This window comes from Hyla sarda, chromosome 5 (assembly GCF_029499605.1).
Source record: "Hyla sarda isolate aHylSar1 chromosome 5, aHylSar1.hap1, whole genome shotgun sequence".
NCBI lineage: Eukaryota > Metazoa > Chordata > Amphibia > Anura > Hylidae > Hyla > Hyla sarda.
This window is the reverse complement of record NC_079193.1, coordinates 331663684-331686254: the sequence shown is the minus strand read 5'-3', so window position 1 is coordinate 331686254 and position 22571 is coordinate 331663684. Positions and strand designations below refer to the sequence as shown.

The following is a 22571-nucleotide window of genomic DNA, read 5'->3' as shown; positions in this document are numbered from 1 at the left end:
CCCATTAAAGAACCTATTTAAACACCGGAGTAAACATTTTATAAAATTAAAACTGGCACTTCTGCTTTTTCTTTGCTAATAATTTTAGTGTCAATGTGAACTTTTCATCTTTCCAGACCTAATGTGGTTGCATGTACGGCAGAGGAAACCAAGGCTTTATGTAATTCCTTTGTAGACATTGTCAGTTTTGTAATAATGTTGTGTGACTTGTATTTGTACCTAGGCTTACCTGATCAGCTGTGTGTGGAACTGTTACCGGTACATCAACAACCGGAACTCCTCAGATGTCCTTGTGTACGTCACCACCAACGACACAACAGTGAGTCCCTGCTTTCTTTTCTTCAGCCTTTTATACGTGTACAGTAGACCAAGAGCGATGTAAACCATTATATCGAAAACCTCAAGAATTATATATAAAAGAGTGATAATATTACCATTGGCTGAAGAACTCATCACCAGGCCCAAATGTTTGCATAAGTACTGACACCCACATGAGTATTTTCCACACCGCCTGTGAATGACCCTGTCAGAGAAGTAGGCACATGTCACATACAGAGCTGGTCTGGGTAACATATAGCACAATAAATACAGGATGGACAACAATCATTTCAAACATTTTTAAGGGTCGTGTTACACATTGCATATTTACTGTGGATTTTTTTTTTTTTTTGCATGGAATTTCCATATGGACACTTTGCAGTAAACACAGTAGCAGCCAAGTGAAGGAAAAGATTTTGCTGTGAACATTTATCTGTGGTGAAGGTTTTAAATATGTGGAATGTGGGAAATTTATTTGCTTCATGGATTTTGTTCAGATTTTTTCCTGCAGTGTTTGGCCAATGATTTTTTTTATTTTGTTTGTTTTCTAAATATCCTCCCCTTTGGTGCTACTGTAAATGCTACAGATATTCCACATGTGAATTCCATGCGAAAAAATCCACATTCATTTCCACTACACACAATACTACTTTTAGGGCCCTTGCACTCTGATCAAATCTGCTTTGAATTTCCAGGAGGACATTATGGCCCACATTTATCATGGTAGGTGTAAGTGAAGCATTTTTATACACCTATTTTTTTGTGTGCAGGTAATGTGTAGGAGCACCAAATTTATTAAATGGTCGCAGAGCATGTGATAAGTTTTGTGCAGGTACACATTTTCGGAAATTTCTCTCTATACATACACCAAAAAGCTATACTAGGTCTGGGCTGGTGTAGATTTGCACCTTTTTGGGCGACTTGCGCCTTTTTTTGAGCCTTTTTACAAAAAGGCACACTTCACGTCTACAGACTACTCAAAATATAAAAGAGTGTACAGATAGTCTAAAACATCTGGAAGAAAATGCGGTGTCCGTAAGTGCAAGCTGCTTTTGACTGCACCAAAAACACAGTATGTACCACAGTACGGAATATATGAAAAGCTAGATGACATAGACTGATTACCTTCTGTGTGCGCTTGCTACAAACGTGGTCCCGATCCTCCAATGCTCTTGGTTAATTGCGATTGCTCCAAGGATAGTCTGGTTTTGTTCCCAGGTAAGCGTGGCTCCTTGCTGATGTTTCAGCAGTATGTGGAGGTCTTTATGCAGCCGCAGGGAGATCTGCCCCAGCCGGTGGCGTCTCCCCCTGTGTGCTGCAAAGTGAAGAAAATGAAAGTCCCGTACCTGCAAGTGATGTCACTATGGTAAAACAATTGGGCCAAAAAGGATAATTCCTATGGTGTTTCGGAGAATGGCGTTCTCCGAAACGCCATTGGAATTATCCTTTTTGGCCCAATTCACTTGCAAGGGGTCCGATGGTGACCCAGTAATTTAACAAGAATTTAGCAGAGAAACAAAAAGTTCTTGCACCGTTTTTTCTCTGCCAACGGAGCTCCACCTATCGGAGCCTGATGGCAGTCAGAACAAGGTCTAGCCGGAACCCATTAAGAATTGCAACAAAACAGCAACATGAAAAAACAAACAGCAACAGCCTCATTTCTTAGGTACCAAATCTGTCTCAATGATCAGAACATTTATCAGACATACTTAAAGGGGTATTATGGTGGAAAACAATTTTTTTTTTATATCAATTGGTGCTAGAAAGTTAAACAGATCTGTAAATTACTTCTATTTACTTCTATCAGCTGCTGTATACTACAGAGGAAGTTGTATTTCTTTCTGGAATTCTTTTTAGTCTGACCCCAGTGCTCTCTGCTGACACCTCTGTCCATGTCAGGAACTGTACAGAGCAGGAAAGGTTTGCTATGGGGATTTGCTTGTACTCTGGACAGTATCTGACATGGACAGAGGTGTCAGCAGAGAGCACTGGGGTCAGACTAAAAATAATCCCAGAAAGAAAAACAACTTCCTCTGTAGTATACAGCAGATATGTATTGGAAGGATTAAGATTTTTTAATAGAAGTAATTTACAAATCTGTTTAACTTTCTGGCACCAGTTGATTTAAAAAAAATGTGTTTTCCAGCGGAGTACCCCTTTAAAGGTTATCATAAAACAAACAGGTGCTATGCAAAGGAAGAATGGAAGAAATTACCAGTAGTGTCTTAAGGTATATAGAAGTAGGAGTCAAATGCAAATACTAAACCCATACTATCTTAGGCACAACTCTAGAGCAGTGTTTCCTTTTAGAGGGGACTTATTGGGGAAAACTAATAAGGGCATCCGAACTATTGGGGGCTTCCACCTAAAAAGAGAGGGTTCCCTACCTACTGGGGGTCTTAACCTGATAGGGGGGATTCCTTACTTACCTACCTACTGGGGATTTTACCTAATAGGGGGGATTCCTTACCTGCCTACCGACTGGTGGGGCTTTTACCTAATAGGTGAATATCCTCCCTACCTATCTTCTGGGGGCTTATACCTAATATGGGGTTTACCTACCTACCTACTGAGGGCTTCTGCCTAATAGGGTTGGATTCCCTACCTAACTACTGGTGCTTCTACCTAATAGGGGGATTCCTTACTTAATTACTTGGGCTTCTAGCAAATTGGGGGGATTTCTTACATAATTACTGGGGGCTTTTACCTAAAAGGGGGGATTCCCTAACTAGTGTGAGTTTTTACCTAATACAGGGGGGGGGGGGGGGGGGGAGGGTATTTCCTACCTTACAACTTGGGCCTGATGGGCCTGAGATCTGATGATCTGCTGGGGCTGCAGCTCCAGGACCCTCACTAATACAACCATTGTTGATTTACATCATTGGATTACCACTATAGACCTTTTATGGAAATGTTACTATTGCTGGCTGTATAGTTCCTCTTGATATGTTATATATTGTATAACCAAAAATATAATCACACAAAAAACAACATTTCATAAAACACAGCTGTACTGAACTATATCATGCTGAAAACATATACATAAAATCAAACATTTATACATGAAGGTGACAATATGTACACACAGAAATGAAGGTGGAATGGGCAGTAAAGTGAACATGCTGAGAAATAACCTAGCTGTCAATGTAAGTAAAAGCCAGAAGGAATCCAAAAAAGAGAAGGGGACAAAATCCCTACCCCAAACATAAACCCAAAGATCGTATATTAAGGTAAAGAAAAGATTTATAGAACCCATATAACCTGCAGGAAAATGTATAGAACCCAATACCGACCACTCCACAGAACCCCTGACAAGTGTTTCGCTGACTGCTTTATCCAAGGTGGTCATAGGGGTAATATAAGTACAGTGACCCCCCGACCTACGATGGCCCCGACATACGATAATTTCAGCATACAATGGCCATCTCAGAGGCCATCGCATGTTGAAGGCAGCATCAACATACGATGCTTTTGTATGTCGGGGCCATCGCATAAACGGCTATCCGGCAGCGCAGACTGCTTCAGCTGCCACCGGATAGACATTTACGGTGCCCCTTGTGGTCCGCTGACGATCACTTACCTGTCCTCGGAGCACCGGCGCGTCCTCTTCGGGATCCTTTGCATCGTCGGCGCTCTCCATCGTCGTCATCACGTCGCTGAGCACGCCGTCCCGTCATCCAATAGGAGAGGCGTGCGTAGTGACATGATGGCGGCGACAGAGAGCGCGGATGCCGGGGAAGCAGAGGCCTTATCGGAGCGTCGGGGGACGCGGCGACAGCGATGGACGGCGACATCCCAGGCAGCGGTGACGAGCAGTGACGGTCCGGAGCGGCGGGGACAGGTGAGTACAACTTCCTCTAACAGTGGTCTTCAACCTGCGGACCTCCAGATGTTGCAAAACTACAACACCAAGCCGTTGGCTGTCCGGGCATGCTGGGTGTTGTAGTTTTGCAACATCTGGAGGTCCGCAGTTGTAGACCACTGTCCTATACTTTACATTGCACGGATCCCTCAACATGCGATGTTTTCAACAAACGATGGTCCATTTGGAACGGATTACCATTGTATGTTAAGGGACCACTGTATTTTCATTACTTAGTGTATGTATATGATCTTTAGGTTTGTGTTTGGGGTATAGGTTTTCTCCCCTTCCTTTTAGGATCCCTCCTGGCTTCCACTTACATTGACAGCTAGGTTATTTTCCAGCACGTTCCCTTTGCTGCCCATTCCACATTTATTTCTGTGTATACCTATTATCACCTTCATGTATAAATGTTTGTTTTTATGTATATGTTATAACATGATATGATTCAATAAAATTGTGTTTTATGATATATATTGGTAGGGCTGGGGGGTATACCGGTTCATACCGAATACCGAAATTTTTGTGCCGCACGATATAAATTTTAACCCATACCGCAATACCGGTTTGGCCCCTCCCCCTCGGGAATGAATGAATCAGCCCAGCGCTGCGCTGTCCCCACATCGGGGAACTAATCCTATGTGACCTGTGAGCGCTGTTCTGCCCCCCAATTAATTATCAGCCCTGCCCAGTGCTGTCCCCATCAGGGTACTACTCACATGTCACCCGCATGCGCTGCCCTCCTCGTCCTGTTTGTTGCGGCCGCCGGCGCTGACACTCTATACCAGTGGTCTCCAACCTGCGGACCTCCAGATGTTGCAAAACCATAACTCCCAGCATGCCCGGACATTGTAGTTTTGCAACATCTGGAGGTCCGCAGGTTGAAATCCACTGCTCTATACTATGTGGTATCCCTATGCCCGGGCTGCAAAAAATAAACAAAATAAACTTTAACTCACCTCCCGTTAGTCCGGTACCGGCCTCACTTGTTTCCTGGGGATGGGAACGTCGGACAGCCATCAGCCTATCACCGGCCGCTGCGATGTTCCGCCTCGGCCGGTGATAGGCTGAGCCCACTGTCATGTAAGAAGCCCGGGCATAGGGATACAGCGTACAGTATAGAGTTCCAGCGCTGGCGGCTGCAACAAACAGGAGGGCAGCGCTTGCGGGTGATATGTGAGTATTTACCCTGATGGGGATGTGGGCTGATAATTAATATGGGGGGGGGGGGGGTGGGCTAGGAAATTCCGTTATATAACGTGGAACCGCCAAATGTTTAAAAAATACAGTGATACGCACATTTGGTCATACCGCCCAGCCCTATATATTGGTTTTTGTGGGATTTTAATTTTAGTCATATATCTATTGTGGATCGCACATGTGATGGATAGTAATTTATACATATATATATATATATATATATATATATATATATATATATATATACTGAAGACAACAACATCATATAGAACAAGCTGCACTTTTTTTTTCGCAGACGCTATATAAATCAATAAACAGCACTGAATCGCAGTATACACAGCTTTATCGAGATGCCTGGCAACAATGATTGGGGTCTTTTTGCTATACCCCAAATACAGCCAAGTGCATGAGCCCATAGTGATCATAAGAGGCCGGATTGTGTTTAGTTTTTTTTACAGCCGCTCCCTATATGTATTCCAAACATGGCCAGCCTTTGCAGTTGTTGCCAGCTAGAACTGTCTTGTAAATGACAAGTGAAGTGTAAGAAAGTGATCTAATTTTAGCAGACTATGACATCATGGCGCGGCTCTTTTTCGGTGAATGGCTTCCATCTAATCAAAGCCCAGAACAAGCGAACGCTCTTGGTCTGCCTGCATATTAAAGACTGTGTATTTTCCATCAAGCGCAAATGCATTATTCAGAAGTGGATTCAATTTCATTAATGTAACAGAGCGTTCCTGGGAGAGAAGCCCTCTGCGGAATCATTAGCCTTTTGTATGTAGACGCTGTAGAACAGATCTCACCTCCGTCTTCCCGTGTCATATTATTCTTGCTGCGGCTCCTTTGAGTTTTCCTTTTCTGCCATAAAACGCTAACGTTTCTTTTTCTTTTTTATTGTTGGCTTAATCGCAGATCTTGTTACTATAATAATCACAATTAATGAGCATTTAAGTGGGTTGACTCGCCATAGACGGCCCGTATCATATTGCAGGTGCTACTGGAAACATTGATGTTACTGGCAGCAGACAGCCAGACATCTCCTCCCCGTTTTCCCTTATGGGGTGGCTTTTTATCAAGACTTATAGACAGGAGTCCTAAGAAGGTACAGAGCACCCCTCTTTAATACAACCATATATCTAAAGTCATATAGATAAGGGTGTTCTTTGTTAGGGCAGTGTTTACCAAACAGTGTGTCTCCAGCTGTTGCAAGACTACAACTCCCATCATGCTGGAAGTTTTAGTCTTGCAACAGCTGGAGACATACTGTTTGGACATACTGTTAGTGCTGTACTTGGGTCTTTTCGGCGATTCCATAGAAATAAATGGAGTGTGTGCTGCCTGCTGCATGTGCTCCTTATCCCTTCCTTATCCCACCCCCGGCGATCAGCTGCTTATCCCCTATCCTGTGGATGATTAGTTCTCCTTTAAGTGCCATAGCCCAATACACACTCTTTGATTGATCTACAGAGCCTTGTGTGGTGTCCCGGTACAGAACCTGGTCCTGTCCCTTTGTCTAAAGTCCCCTCAGCCAGAGTCCCTCCATGTCAATAGGGCTCTTCTGTAGGACTAACCCCTAGTCGCCTCATATAAATGGTATTTAATGTGTAAATTTATATATATTTAATATGTTATATAGGAATACCTCTGTATAGGGCCTTAGAGGTCACATGCCTTTAATTAAATTGTATTATGGTTTAAGGACCTTTGGGTCATGTGATACCCAGAGTTCACAGGGTCAGGTCTGATGGGTGCTGCTGACCAATGAGCTTTGTCCCGCCCTTTTAATATATAAGGGGCTGCTGCCACTAGACTCTCTCTCTCTTTGCACTATCTTCCTTCTGGACATTAAAGAAGCACAATCTATCATCAGCATCAATTCAAGCTAGGCCTGAAGCCTAATACCTAGCAGCCATAAAACCGTGAGTTATCCAAGCTCAATCTACTGAATTCTGTGGGACTACTAGAAACTCAAATCTCCTAAAAAATAGTAGCACAGTGGCTAGCATCAAAGCTCATTGATCCCGGAGTCCCAGCAAACCTGTGAGGAACCTGTACCACGGTTCTCTCTCTCAAAGACTGTTATGTTCCATGCCGTTGCATAAAATATGCAGTAAAGTTACTTCAAGTTTACTTCATAAAATCTGCTGTGGACATTCCGTTATTTCTCCCTGCCGTTTTTGGGGGGCGGTTGGTGGTAGGACCATTACATTGAGGAAACCCCACCCTGGTATCACAACATTCAAGGGTTAACATCACCAGACCCTACACCATTACCGCAACACCCAGACCACCACACCTGTATGTCCGAAATCTACACAATCTCAGGTCACAAGTAAAGGATCAGTGACCTGAGAAATCTACACAATCTCAGGTCACAATATGGGTCAGTGACCTGACCCATATTGTGCCTCCTGCTCTTGCTAAAATTCACCTTTGCCCCGCCCCCTGGCCTGTTCGCAGCGGCAATCTGCTGCTCCAAGCAGCCACACTACTGTACTTCTCACTGCATTTTTTGTAATGAATGAAAATTGAGATAAAAAGGAACTTTTAAGTGCAATTCCCGGGTATATGTCTTTCTTTATGATGAATACGGTTGAATATTCTCAGGTGATAGAGCCCTGAGATAGACATTGGGAAGCCACCCTATATGTGCACACCTAAGGTCAGAATACGTTTTTGAATCAATACGAGCCACACAACTGTACCAGCATTAGCACATAAACAGTGACCATTTATCACCATTACTGATCATTTCTCTAAGAAGATTACTAAAATTACCTAAATTTATGGTTAGAAACTGATTTCTTCTCATTTGGTTGTCTGGTTGCTAAGGGTACACACTGTATACTGTCAGTCAATATGTGGTTGTCAGGCAGCATGCCCATAGCAACCAGTTCAGCTAATGTCTTCAACTTAAAGGTCAACGGACACAAAATGAATTAGCAAAATCTACTCAAACCATGGTCCTGATTAACTTTTGTAAACCAGATCTGTTTTTTTAGGTTGTGCGCCAAAATGAGGCACAGTGCGCTACAAATTGTGTCTGTCCGGAATTTGCGGCCCAAAAAAAAAACGGCAATTTCTCCATTTTATTTTACTTTTAAAGGACAACTGCAGCACAATATACACTTATCCCCTATCTACAAGATAGGGGATAAGTGTTTGATCGCGGGGGGTCCGACCGCTGAGACCCCCCTCGATCTCCCTAATGGGGCGCCGCCATTAGCGTTCATAGTGAGCGCTAAGGCACGTAGCCCCGTCTCCTCCCCGTCCCAATACAGTTCTATGGGGGAGACGGAGAGGCAGGAACACTGCCTCCCCGCCTCTCCCATAGAGATGTATGGAGGAGGCGTGCCGGCCGCAACGTCATGCTGCGGCTGGCACGCCCCCTGCACGGGGGAACCACGGCACAGCCGCGGCCCCGTACAGGAGATCACAGGGGGTCCCAGCGGTCGGACCCCCCGCGATCAAACACTTATCCCCTATCCTGTGGATAGGGGATAAGTGTTAATTACGCTGCAGATGTCCTTTAAGAGGCTTGTCCCTGACATTTTCAAAAGATCCCAATATATTGCGCGGTGAAACGCGTTGCATTGCATTGTTTTAAATAAATCTTTCTCCTACTCACCTGACGCGTCTACTCCTGGTCAGCGCCGCTTAAATCCACTCCACTACTCCTGGAAGTCCTCTCCTGGTACCGTTCATTTAAGATAGGGATAGGCATAAGGCTATCCTCCGTATAAGGCCAGGGACTATTCATAGTATTCAGAATATTATGCAGATTAAATGGGCCAAATGGCAAATCTGCCAACATATTCTACGTTTCTATGTTTCGGTAATCCATCTCTGTTTAGGATAGCATGGGCACTAAAGGTAAAATATATAACATCAATAGAATGAGAACCTTATTATAATCATTAAGAGTTTTCGTTAAGATGAGAGGGGCAATTAACAGGAAAATGTCCCCTGTTTTCAGATTCCAATTGACAGGCTATTGTGGAGTGGGGTAATGGGTATGTGAAGTGCTTGTGAAGTCTCACACAGTCCTGATAAGTGCGTCACACCGACCTGAGGAGCCTTACACTCTTTTGGTATTACATGTCGCTCATGCGGTTTACCCACCGGTGGATATTGAAGCTACTTATTTAAGGACACTCTGTCCAAGTACAACCACGGATATCATTACTAACCTCAGTGGGAAGAAAAAAAATTCCTGTCTGCAAACGATACCGTGCTGTGAGTATTTGGCCCCCGAAGAGAGAAAGGCTGCGTGAGGTACAGGAAATGTTCTCATCAACCCCAACACACAGAACCTGCAATACAAAAGTTATTTCTGGTCATCGCTTAGAAGCAGTAGCCTCCAAACTGTCATTCATGTTGATATGTTCCCAATAAAGGGCTAATTCATGAATACATTCTGTCCTTTTTAGCGATTAAATGTATAATCAGTCATAAAAAGCATCATAAATTTAAAAGGAATAAACATTTGAGCGAAGCAGTTAAAAAAAATAATACGAAGGAAATATTCAGGTTGGAAATCCCATTACCGTTCCGTGTCTGTAGGGATATAATGGGGAGATTTATCAAAACCTGTCCAGAGGAAAAGTTGCTGAGTTGCCCATAGCAACCAATCAGATCACTACTTTCATTTTCACAGACTTTTTCAAAAAATGAAAGAAGCGATCTGATTGGTTGCTATGGGCAACTCAGCAACTTTTCCTCTGGACAGGGTTTTGATAAATCTCCCTGGTGTATGGAAAGAAGGCAGATATCCGGCTCCCAGTAAAGTTTTATGAAAAATTGAGGTACAGAGTATAGAAAAAAACAAACAAAAAGTTTGTTTGTGCTTTTACTTTTTGTTTTTTCTATATTTTGTACCTTGAGAATTTTTGTTTTTGAGAATTTTTCATTAAAGTTTGGATTTTATCCTGAACTGGGAACCAGATATCCGCCATCTTGGATTTGCCTCTCCTGGGGACTCGGCTCTAGTGTTTTCTTCCATGCTTCCAACATGAAATATATGCGCTACTACCTATTTTACTGACCAATGCTGGAGCGGTGAGCTGATCAATCTTTTCTTCACTACACATCCCTGGTATTTGATCATTCATACATAGGCTCATACTAAACCGAAACAAAAGGAACATAACATAGAAAAATAGGGAAAGCATGGCACCCATACATATGACTCAGTAAGTTAAAGGGGTACTCCGCTGCTCAGCGTTTGGAACAAACTGTCCGAACGCTGCAGCCGGCGCCGGGAGCTTGTGACCTCATAGCCACGCCCCCTCAATGCAAGTCTATGGGAGGGGGTGTGATGGCTGTCACGCCCCCTCCCATAGACATGCATTGAGGGGGCAGGGCTATGACGTCACGAGCTCCCTGTGCCGGCTCCAGCGTTCGGAACAGTAGCATTAGACAATTTGCCAGAGGTACGTAATATAATGAATAAAGTCAAAGTGCTCATATATTTGTGCACTTTGTAGGCCAATTATGACAAAAATATGTCTAATCTGCTAAATGCAACCAACATGTACTAAACCTACAAAACTATACACATTACTACCAACATAATGGCCCTGATTTACTATTGTAAACCTGACATGTTTTGTCGGGTTGTGCGCCAGATTCTGGCACATTGTGCCAGAAATTCTGGAGCGACTGCTGGGCGGGTATTTATGCAACAGCTGGAGACACCCTGATTAAAAAAAACACTGGTATTCCTTTTATATGAAATACAGCTCGTTTGTGCTTCAATGGGTGGGGTGGCTGATGTGTGGGAGGGAGAAAAGTGACCTCACACTTACAAACAAGGAATCATGGGCCTTGTAGTTGAAGGGAAGGAACTTCAACAGGAAATAGCCATTTCACAAAAAAATTGCCATAGCGTTATGGTTGACTCAGAACATGGTCATTTAGCCCCAAGACAAGCACGGATCCTTCCTAAGCATGTCCATTACTGTCTGACAGGTAAGTACTAAAATCACCTTATGGTGGATAACCCCTTTAAGAAGGTACACACATGATGGGGCCAAACTTCATCTGACAACACACAAAAAAAACAAACAAAGAAACGGATCTAAGGCTGCATTCACATCTCGTTTTTACACTACGGGTGCTGGATCCGGCTGGGGGAGGGGCAAACCGGGCTCTCCCGTACCCCAACAGCCAAAGAGAATGGAGTTCAGCGCTGGGCCAGCTGGGGGTATGGGAGCACATTGTTTGCCCCTCCCCCAGCCGCATACGGCACCCGCAGTGTAAAAACGAGATGTGAATGCAGCGGTATAGGAGCTAACGGAGGTATAGGATCCAATATGATGGATACCAGTTGTAGGACTTCTCTCTAATATGATACAATGTAGGGACAGGTCCTGTCATGTACCTTTTTTTTAAGTTAGATGGTTTAGAACTTTGGGGACTTTCTCCAAATATTGCTCAGAATAATGAGAGCCAGAACTTGTCCCAGTCACATTGATCAGGATTTTACGCACTTCACAAACACATTGCAGTCATCCAGGGGAAAAAGAAAAGGAAATTATGAATCAAGACAACAGCTAAACATACTGTAAGCCAAATGAAGTCCCACCAAGTCTGATATACACTCCCCAATGCATTAAAAGCGCGAATCGAATGAACCCGCCGCATCACAAATGGGAGAGATTGATAATGTAGACACATTTCTGGAAAATCTCAGCAATGGTAAATGGTGTTTTGCAGGCAGCAGCTGCAGCCGTGTCCTTCCTTGAAGTTTCCACATTAGTCGGGATACATCTATATATTTCACCACACCACACTCTACCCTCTGCAATAAAAGCAGCTCTCCTGAGAGGCAATAAAAGAAATATAATAGAAAATTGTTTAGCTGGCTACATTGAGATGACCATAGAGGGACACTTCCCAGAATTATATCTATAGAATCTATCAGCGGCGTACAGGGCGGTATCCTTCACTGAGCGATAAAACAAGAAATAATTGGCTGGACGCAAATACCAAGTCAAAGAGGAAAATACACACCATTGGGTTATAGGTCATGCAAAAAAGGATCAGTGGCTTTCTTGGGAAATATAAAATTTTCATAGAACAGGCATAAGGGATGTAACTGTATTTTATTAGTTTGCAAATGCATCTAATTCCTTCTTCATTACTCATATACCTATTGGGATTTTACCATAACCAGATTGGCGGACATCTCTGGTATTTCTTAAAACCAACACATTCATATCCTAAACCAGTGTTTCCCAACCAGTGTGTCTCCAGCTGTTGCCAAATTACAACTCCCAGCATGCCCGGACAGCCTTCGGCTGTCCGGGCATGCTGGGAGTTGTAGTTTTGCAACAGCAATGGATATGGCAGTGGTCTCCAATCTCTGGACCTCTATGTGGTATACTACTGGTGTGATGCACAGCTCGTGACGCCAGAGTAGCGTTAACCCCCACACTCTAAGGTTTAGACAGTTCTCCTGGACAAAAATTACCACAAGTGCAGGGTTACAGAAAACTTTCTTTTACTAAGGTATGATGGGAATATTCATTACATTACAGATCAGAAAAGGGGAAGTGCAGAGTAACCCTGTGGAGCCTTTCGCCTTGCTGGGACTTGTAGCAGCTTTCACTTGACTGGATGATGGCTGCTATGGACTTTATACTTTAGATTGCAGGCTTTAGATTTGCGACTGATATTATCCCACACTGAATTTAGACTGACTACTGTATATTCCCCTGGAGCTCCTAGCTTATCGCCAGGCTTGGAACTGTACCTGTGCTATGGGGTGCTTGTAAATGGCGTGGCAAAAAATCGTAGACTTTAGTTTTTCCAGGTTCTCCTTCAGATTACCACAGACTTCTCCCAACTCCACACTGTACCTCAGCTCAACTCCAAAACATCTGAACAACTCCTCCCCCCTATACTACTCAAGAGCGCAGCTAGGAAGCATCAGGATCACTGAAAATAAGGCGCATAACACAAAATCACCAGTAAGAAAAATACAATAGTAGTGGGCCCAGAACAGTAGCACTGGAGGTGACTGAGGCAACCTTTACCTGACAGGACAATATCCTATACTGGGTCACCACATCTAGATGTTGCAAAACTACAACTTCCAGCATGCCGAGACACCACTAACAGTTTGGAAACCAGACCGGGGGGGGGGGGGGGGGGTCTGTTCACCTTTTATGGCTGTCTAAGAGACACAATGGCTATACAGACATAATATAGTGGTGCCGCCTTCCAGATATCCATGGGGCTTGTTGATAGGGCATAAGTTGTTTTTCGTCAGTCCACCCCTTTAAATCTTCACTTTTTACTAACCAGAATCTTTTTTTTCTGCTCAGGTCCTTCTACCTCACTATGACGACAATGTGGCTGGAGCAGCTAAAGAACCTCCTCCACCTTACGTTTCCGCCTGATGACAGGCGCGGCGTCCGACATCAGAATGAATCTTCACGCAGCAGCTTTCAACATGGCCGTGGCACTGGGGCAATAGTACATTTCATTCACCGGATATTCCCTACTGAACAGCAGCACTACCAAATTTATTGTCAGTTAGCATAATATGGGGGAGCTGTACTAAGCTCCGCTCACCAGTCAATGGGATCTACTCAAGTCTTTGGGTCAAGAGCGGAGCCCAGTCCATCTCACCCAGTACTTTACCTTGGCTTTGTACTGTGAAACCTCTTGAGACGTGTGTATTGTGAAATCTGTATACTGTAGCCTCTGTATCCTTACCTACTGGTAATACCCAGAACAGCACTTACCGGTCCTATTGCTTTTTAATAGAGGAATTAAATATGGAATCAATGTTGATATTGTATATAGGATACGACACAATGTTCTATGTCCACTGTATTTTTGTCTATTCACATGTACAGTGTTCTAGTCGGAAACATTTAGAAAACTTATAGCTAGAACAGTATGTAGTTTAATAATAAAAGAGATAATAGTAAATTTAATGGGGGGTGCATGACGTAACATAGAGCTTTGTATTGTAGAAATGGTCCATTATATCTTGTGAGATCAGTTATGAACATCATCCTACATATGACTGCCATATTTAAAGGTGGTTTCCTGTTTTATGTTGTATAATGGAAAGATATGCACCTTACTAATATTATTATGGTAATACAAAGAATTAATTTACAGAAAACTGGAAAACTCCTTTACGTAAACAATTAGTTAAAAGTGCATGTTGAGTTTAAAGAAAAATCAAATTTGTTTGCATGTCTCTTTATATAACTCAGATGACTGTTCACAACTCAGTATGAAATTGTTGATAAAGTTGTTTCTAAAATTGTTTGTTTTTTTACAGCGTCATAGATATAAAGTGGAATTTACACAAACAATTGTCTGTTGGATGGATCATCAATGTTAATAGGTTTGAAGGGGATAACCACTGATAAACATCATAGATAGATAGATAGGCAGCTATAGCTATTATTTCCCCCTAAAAAACAATAAAAAAAAAAAAAGCCCTTGAAAGGGTGAAGGTTACGCATAATGATAAAAGTAGCCATCCCCACTTGTCCATTGTTATGTCTGTTTTTTGGAATACCAGTTATCCAAGTATAGGAAAATGTCAATTTTCTAAGGCATCTCCCAGGTTGGGATCCCACTTGGCAGTTTTTGGAATATGACTACTGCAGTTTTAGAGCCAAAGGCAAACATGTATTTTAAAGGCATGGGAAATACAAAAGAAGGACTTCTCCTTCCTCATGGATCCACTTCTGACTTTGACTCAAAAACTGCAGTGGCCATATAAAAAAAACAAAAAACTGCCAAGTGGAAACAGAGTCAAAAAGGGGTCCTGGCTCCTGGATACTAAAAGGGTGAGTATTGCCCATCATGTCATATGAGTCCTCCAAACAGAGTTTTTTTTCTTTACAGTGGTTCTTTGGTTTAGTTAAAATATGGTTTCTGAGCAGCCTCCCCTCTATTACGAAGATTACTGGTTGACAATCCCAAACTCTCCCTATATATGCCCTGTTGTTTCGTTTGAACCAACTTTGCAGAGAGTAATAGTACAAGAAAATCTAAGAAACTTAGTAATATATCTTGTTAATAATATTTTAGCCATCCCCCCCGGCTGCTCAAACCTTCTTCTCTGAAAATCAGCTCAGCTTTGTCCTGTGTCTGTAAGGCTAGGATTCCACTTGAAAAAAACACCAGAAAAAACGCCAGTGCAATTTCCTGCGTCTGATGTTTTTTCTGGCGTTTTTGCATTTGAGTTGAATTTGCATTTTTGGCCCCTTTGGCGTTTTCTTCAAAATATGTTGGGTACAAAAAAAAAAAAAAAAAAAAAGGATGCAGTAGGGATGTTTTTATAATGAACTTTTAATACATTTTTAATAAAGTGTGTGTTTCACTTTTTTTCCTCTATTTTTTTTTAAATATTTTTCAGGTAGTACTACTACTCCCAGCATGGAACAGACTGTTCCATGATGGGAGTAGTAGTACCTGTACTAATAGACAGATTGCCAGATGCGATCGTCCATAATATATAGCAGAGATGCGGAGCGGCTCTATATGCTCCATGTTGGGAGAAGTAGTACCTGCAGTTAAGGAAAGATCACAGCGGGTGTCACTCCTGACACCCGCTGTGAACCTCCTGTATAATGTTTAGATGCGGCCGCTCTTCTATGGTCCCCTGCACTGATGTATATATACACCTATTCATATTTCCCACAGAGTTGTGAGTGGCTGGAACCATCTGGCCAATCACAGCTCTCTGCGGGAAAATATGAATATGTGTATATATATGGCAGTGCAGGGGACCATAGAAGAGCGTTCGGCCGCATCTATAAATTGTACAGAAGGATCGCAAGGAACCCGTGGCGATCTGTCAATTAGTAGAGGTACTACTACCCGTGTGTTCCATGCTGGGAGTAGTAGTACCACCTAAAAAGAAAAAAAAATTGAAAAACACACACACACTACATTTTCATTATATTTTTTGTGCCCTGCCCGCCCACATAAATTGATCCTCGTTTAAAAATTAATAAAAATGTTATAAAATTTTTTTTTTCGTTAAATACAATTTTTTCCATCACTACTGTATCTTTTTTATTATTATTCTTAATGGTACCCTATGAAATTTTAATAAAAAAGGTATCTCCATCACATTTTTTGGATCGCTAAAGTCCAAAAGAGAATAAAAACTGCCTGAAAAAAACGCCAAAGTTAAAACCCACATGGCATTTTTCTTGGCGTTTTTTTCACTCCCATAGACTTCTATGGGAGAAAAACACCACTATTTCAGGGGGGAAAAAATGCCCTAAGCTCAGCATGCTGCGATTTTGCAAATCCGCCAAGGAGCTGAAAAACGCCCCAAAAAAGTGAAAGAACGCCAAAATAATTAAAAAAGATGCTAAACTGAAAAACACCAAGTGGAAAAATAATTTAGCTATTTCTCATTGATTTACAGCTAACATCTGTCCGCAGCGTTTTTTGGCCGAAAAAAACACCATGCGGCAGAATTGGCGTTTTTCTTGCCATTTTTCCACAAAAAAACAAGTGGCATTCTAGCCTCAGACAAGCAACACAAGTCTATGGAGGGGGGAGGAGGGAGGGAGTGCTGCCCACCAGCTCTGGGAGAGCTGCAAATTATAGATGAAGCAGATATCTGCTGAATAATACCATATACAAGTTATATAATGGCCAAAAATAGTGCTGCTTCTCATTTACACACACAGGGCAGCTTATCCTAAAAGTCATCTGACATTAAAGTTACGCTTTAAATTATTATTCATGGGAAACTGACAGAAAAGTCACCCGTGTCCAGAATATACAGGTAGATAGTGCGGGTGATGCTGATTCAAATACGTTTTACCAGGTAAAAATCGGTTCAGGAGATTCATCTTGTTGCTTATACGGTTAATACTTCTTAACTGCGCTGGAGGCGCCTGCTGCTGTATGTGTATTGCTGTCTTGCCCGCTCCGGTCGATAACCCCTCCCCCTTCGGTTAGTGTGGGTGGCCTACTAGAACATCTTCTGGTACTCTGGTCGACCATTCTGACCCGGTATAATACTCAGCTTCCCACAATATTTTTGTGCTCTCTATTGCTATTATAAAGCATTACAATCATCAATCGGTTTGTTTTGCTAATTTTCTAAAATTCTTCACTATTTAGAAGTATTTGTTCCTTATTTATAGAATTAAAAAAAAAGTGTATAAACTATTTAAATAGTAGAGAGAAAAAATCTATTAATCCAGGGCCAGCTGGTCCAGAATTCCTGACCACACAGCAGTGTGCAAAAATAGTCTGTATGTTGGATTTTCAGGGAAATCAGCCAACGTTCCAGAAATTATCCTTCCGTGGTAACTGGTTAAAAGTGTTGGCAGCCACCATCTGCTGACATATCCCACTGTAATGATCTGTGTAGAAGGGTCTAAAGATGGAGCAAAGGAATCTTGTGCCAGTCCTCAAGTCCTCCGCTCTGCATTCAATCTAACACCCCCTCTGCTAAACCACCGATGCCCCCAGGGCAACCACTAGCGGTCACGCCTTATCAACCATCTGCCACCATGGTACCAATTTACTGGAATTTTCAGTTGGAAATAAGAGCTACAACCTACGTGCATGATGGGAATTAATTTTTTGTGTTTAAGTGTAACTTATGGTGGCTCTATGTGACCGATCATACAGATTGATCATGAAGAATTGCGCAGATTGAGGCCATGATATACAACTACACATGAAAATGACCTTGTGAAGCATTTTACGGAATACTTTCTACCAGTCGGTCATGCTGTATGTATAATTTTCTGCAGTGTTTGGTTTTTGATATGTATTTCCTGTTTTTTCTCCCTCATTATATCTGCAGAACATTGTACTTATGTTTTCCCTTTATTCTAATAGATGTATGAAATAAAGGCAGATTTATATAAAGAATTTCTACACACTTTTTTTTATTACGACTTTACTTTTTACATTGTAGACCGATCCTTTCTTGTGGGTGAACAAACAAAATCATCAGGGGGTCAAAATATTTCTTCCTTCACTGTATATGCTGGGATCCTCAGACTGCCCTCCTGAACAAAAGAATCGGGCATGTTAAAATCCAACAGCCCAATCCTTTTCTCTATGACATCATCTGTCAGGGGTGTCAGGAGGCCCCTATACATATTAGATGGTCCAAGGCCCACCAAAACCAATAGGTTCAGCCAGCATTAGTCTAATGTATTTGGCCAGCCTTATTCTCTTCCTTGTAATAAACAAGTGTGAATGTTTTCAGTAGTTGTAAGTCCACAGTTTGGAGACCACTGCTCTTGCCACTGCTGTTAGGGACCACATGGTCACACTAATAGGAGAATTGTAGTGAAAATTATTCCTAATCCCCTATGCCCAGGCTGCAAAAACTAAAAAAACAAAGTTTAACTCACCATCCAACGTTCGCCAGTTGCGCAGATATCGGTGGCCCGGTCCTCAAGCGTCTGTGTTCTTCCGCTTCCTTGGGGACAGTGAGTCATACTTCGCTCAGCGTATCATTGGTTGCAGCGATGTCCCACCTCGGGCGGTGATAGGCTGAGCGCAGTGTCATGTAAGGATCCTGGGCCCCACCTTCACCTGCTGCCCGGGCCTGTTACATGACACTGCGCTCAGCCTATCACAGAGCAAGGCGGGACATTGCTGTGGCCGGCAATACGCTGAGCGAAGTCCCCCAGGAAGTGGAAGAAGACAGGCACTGGAGGACCGGGACACCGATATCGGCGCAACGGGGGAACGTCGGAGGGTGAGTTAAAATTTGTTTTTTTAGTTTTTGCAGGCACAGAGGAAAAGGAATAATTTTCACTACAATTCTCCTTTAACAAGTAATAGAGACAGATATCTTCTGACATGACCCCATCTGTGGAGATTGAAATGTCCCGAACTCCTATTGGCACGTCATAAAATCTATTTCTTGTTCTGAATCACTTCACAATTATATTGATCACAGTCAGTTTTTGTCTCAATCCTCTCAAACTCTCTACAGCTGGATTGATCTTCCCAAGCTTATATATATATATATATATATATATATATATATATATATATCAATGGTGTTTTTTATTTGCATCCGTTTTTATGTTTTTCTCGAGAGTCATATAATCCAGAAATATATATTTGCGTTGCTATGACACAGCTCAACAATCACTGGATATCGCTGTGCCTGCAGAGCCCTAAAAGGCGACAGGAAAAAAATAGCTCTGCATGGCTTCAGATGAAAAACATTAAGGAAAAGATCATGAAAAACAAGCGAGCATAATGATCCGTGTATGTATCCAAAGTTCTGCATCATTAGATGTGCTACAAAATGTCAATCCATGGAAAAAGAAGGAAAAATTTGTGTCACAAAATTGTATTATCTGCAATAAACAAAATAATGCAGTTCAGTACATGCATTGAAGGGGACTTGTGATCAACCATCAAAAATTAAGATTGCCTTATCATTAAAGAAGAATCCCAGTGAAAACATTTATTTCTCCTATATGTCTGGGCTTGTGAAATGAAGATTATAAACTTTGACTTACCTTTCCCTGGAATCGGTCTCCTGTCCTTCTTCTGAACAAGTCTTCTTCAGGCTTTTGTTGCCCGACACACTGTGCTCACCTTATCGCAGGCTGCAGAAATGCCCTGCCTTGGCCAATGACATGCTGAACAACAGTGGGGGAGATTTATCAAAACCTGTCCAGAGGAAAAGTTGCCCAGTTGCCCATAGCAACCAATCAGATCACTTCTTTCATTTTTAACAAGGCCTCTGCAAAATGAAAGAAGCAATCTGATTGGTTGCTATAGGCAACTGGGCAACTTTTCCTTTGCAAAGGTTTTGATAAATATTCCCCAGTGTGATCAATCAGGCCTGGATACCAGTAAGAAGAACGGAGCCAGAGGAATGGATAACAAGCTGTTCAGTGGGGGCCCAACTGCTGAGATCCGAACAGATCATGAGACAGCAGAAAACTATTTCCTGAATGAATGAAGTGCACCACGTATACACGGTCATTCCTTATCTATGAGGCCTAATACTGTAGAGCTCATAGAAGATAACTTTAGAAGGGCTGTAAAGGGACACATTACTGTGATGCTACTGGGGTGCTAGGAATACCTTATCACTTCGTGACGCCAGGGCACCATTAGCCTATACACAGTCCAAGGTTGGAGCCAGCTTCTCCTGGGCCAGTACACAGGGAGTAACGAAACACACAGATGTCAGGATAACTGTATTTTAATTGAGCAGGGTGCAGATGGTATTACACAGACAGTATGATGCAGAGTGAGAGGAGGCAGTGTAACTCCTTGGGAACCCTCTTGCCTTGCTGGGACTTACGGTGCTTTCACCCAACTGATTGATACTGACTTGATATAAGACTGGAGATTGTTCCAAGTCACTAGGGTCCTGACAAGGTCCTGAGACTTTCTCCACCATGGCTTGAATTTCCTCTATGCGGGGGATCCTTGCAGAATGGCTGGATAAGACTTAGATTAGATTAGATTTGTTCTGGACTTCCCTCAGAGCTTCTCCACATACAGCTCAAACCTTTACTACACTTGTGCTCTGTACACAGCTCTAGGCTGAACTCCACCGTGGAAACTCCTCCCCCCACTACTCTATATACTAAGGAATTTAGGGGTTCCCATTGCCAGGCGCTACCAGACACCAGTCAGTGCATACGCTTCAGTAATACAGGTGTTTTAACAGTGAATGCCCATTCTGATTGGTCAGATCTTCCAGCCATTGACATATTTCACTGATCTGGACTGTCTATAGTATTGTATGTTGAGTCTGGTTTCAAGTTACAATGGTCCAGGAAAGACCATTGTATGTTGAAACTGTTGTTTGTTAAGGCCATTGTAAGTTGATTGATCACTGTATATTGATTCACATATACAATGGGGGATATTTATCAAAGTTGCCTATGTCCCGCATCAATATAGACCAAACTGCAGAGGGTTAGGCTGGTCTATTGTGCACCTAATTTATCAAAAGGTGCACGGCTCTTGATAAATTCTGCGCACTTACTTATGGATCTATGCTTTAGACTGTATTTAAACCTGCTCCAACATGGTCTGACATTTCGGCGTACTTTCAGCCGATGCGACTTGTCGCTGAAAAGTCGCTTTTGATAAATTCAGCACCAATCCATTTTCCAATGCATTTCAGTCTAAAATAGACTTGCATGCATCATGTTCTAAAAATCCTCTAGAGCAAAAGTCGCAAAAAAGTCGCACATATTTAGACTGCGACTTTCTGTGCGACAAATTTAGACAGGAAAAACCAGTCTAAATCCTTTCATAAATATCCCCCAATATGTCTACTTTATGTTTGCATCATAAAGTTGACATGTTTTTACTTTTTGAGGACATTAGAGGGCTTCAAAGTTTAGGTACAATGTTCAAATTTTTCCTGAAAATTTCAAAATCGGAATTTTTCAGGGACCAGTTTAATTTTAAAGTGAATTTTTTAAGGTCTTTATGTTAGAAATACCCCTGTGCTGCCTTCGCAATGTATTTTACATGCTTGGCACTCAGCAGGGTCTGTTCCTTTAAGACCCTCCATTTTCTTGAAGCCTAGAGGCGGGCCTTCTCTCTAAAGCATAGGGCTAGCTCCGGCATGTCTCATTCATTCCAGCTCCAGCCACCACAGTGACCAGATCCACAGGACTTCTTAAAGCTAATACAGACTGCAAATCTGATAAATACCAAAGCCTGTGAGTACGGAATTGTTAGTTATCTTGTGTAGAGAGATGCTTGGCATTTGTAGATAGATAATGTGTGTTTTCAGTGTGTAGTAAGTGAGCACATGTTAGACCCTATCTATGTATTAGCTATACATAATGTAAGGCACTTGAATAGCCATGCTTACATTTGTCTTTCATATGTTTGTTTTACAGTTTTACCACTTTCATTATATCTCAGTAAAGATTACATCAGTTAAGCAAACCAGCGTGTCTTTCCTTGAGATTCGGTATAAACTTGATGTGAAGCTGTGTCCACGAGACAGCGGAGACATTATAGTAAAAAGGCTTTTAAAACGTTATCAGAAGCAGTTAATCAGCTTTGAATCGTCCGCAGCAGTAAAAAAGACTCATAAATCCTGTGCCCTGCAGTCTGTGTCGGAGTAAGGGCGCGAAGCACTAGAAAGTGAAACTAATTCTCTCACGTGCTATAACACAGCTGTGCTGTGTCCAGTCATCATCATTATCTAGCTGCCAGCTAA

General features: G+C 42.3%; 1 protein-coding gene and 1 long non-coding RNA gene across 2 annotated transcripts in view; one reads left to right on the top strand and one right to left on the bottom strand.

The window, feature by feature from the left end:
- LAPTM4B (lysosomal protein transmembrane 4 beta) overlaps nt 1-15683 on the top strand; it is a 101656-nt gene extending 85973 nt beyond the window's left edge. The window contains exons 6-7 of the mRNA XM_056522425.1: nt 224-319; nt 13711-15683. Of these exons, the coding sequence (XP_056378400.1) occupies nt 224-319; nt 13711-13785 (171 nt within the window). The 3' untranslated portion in view covers nt 13786-15683. The remainder of the gene's footprint in view (nt 1-223; nt 320-13710) is intronic.
- Nucleotides 287-20059, bottom strand: LOC130274289 (uncharacterized). The gene is made up of 5 exons (XR_008844310.1): nt 19885-20059; nt 9571-9693; nt 1444-1633; nt 492-523; nt 287-399 (listed from the first exon to the last, which is right to left on the bottom strand). It is a non-coding gene; the product is annotated as an uncharacterized LOC130274289 (long non-coding RNA).
- Nucleotides 20060-22571: the final 2512 nt, after the last annotated feature.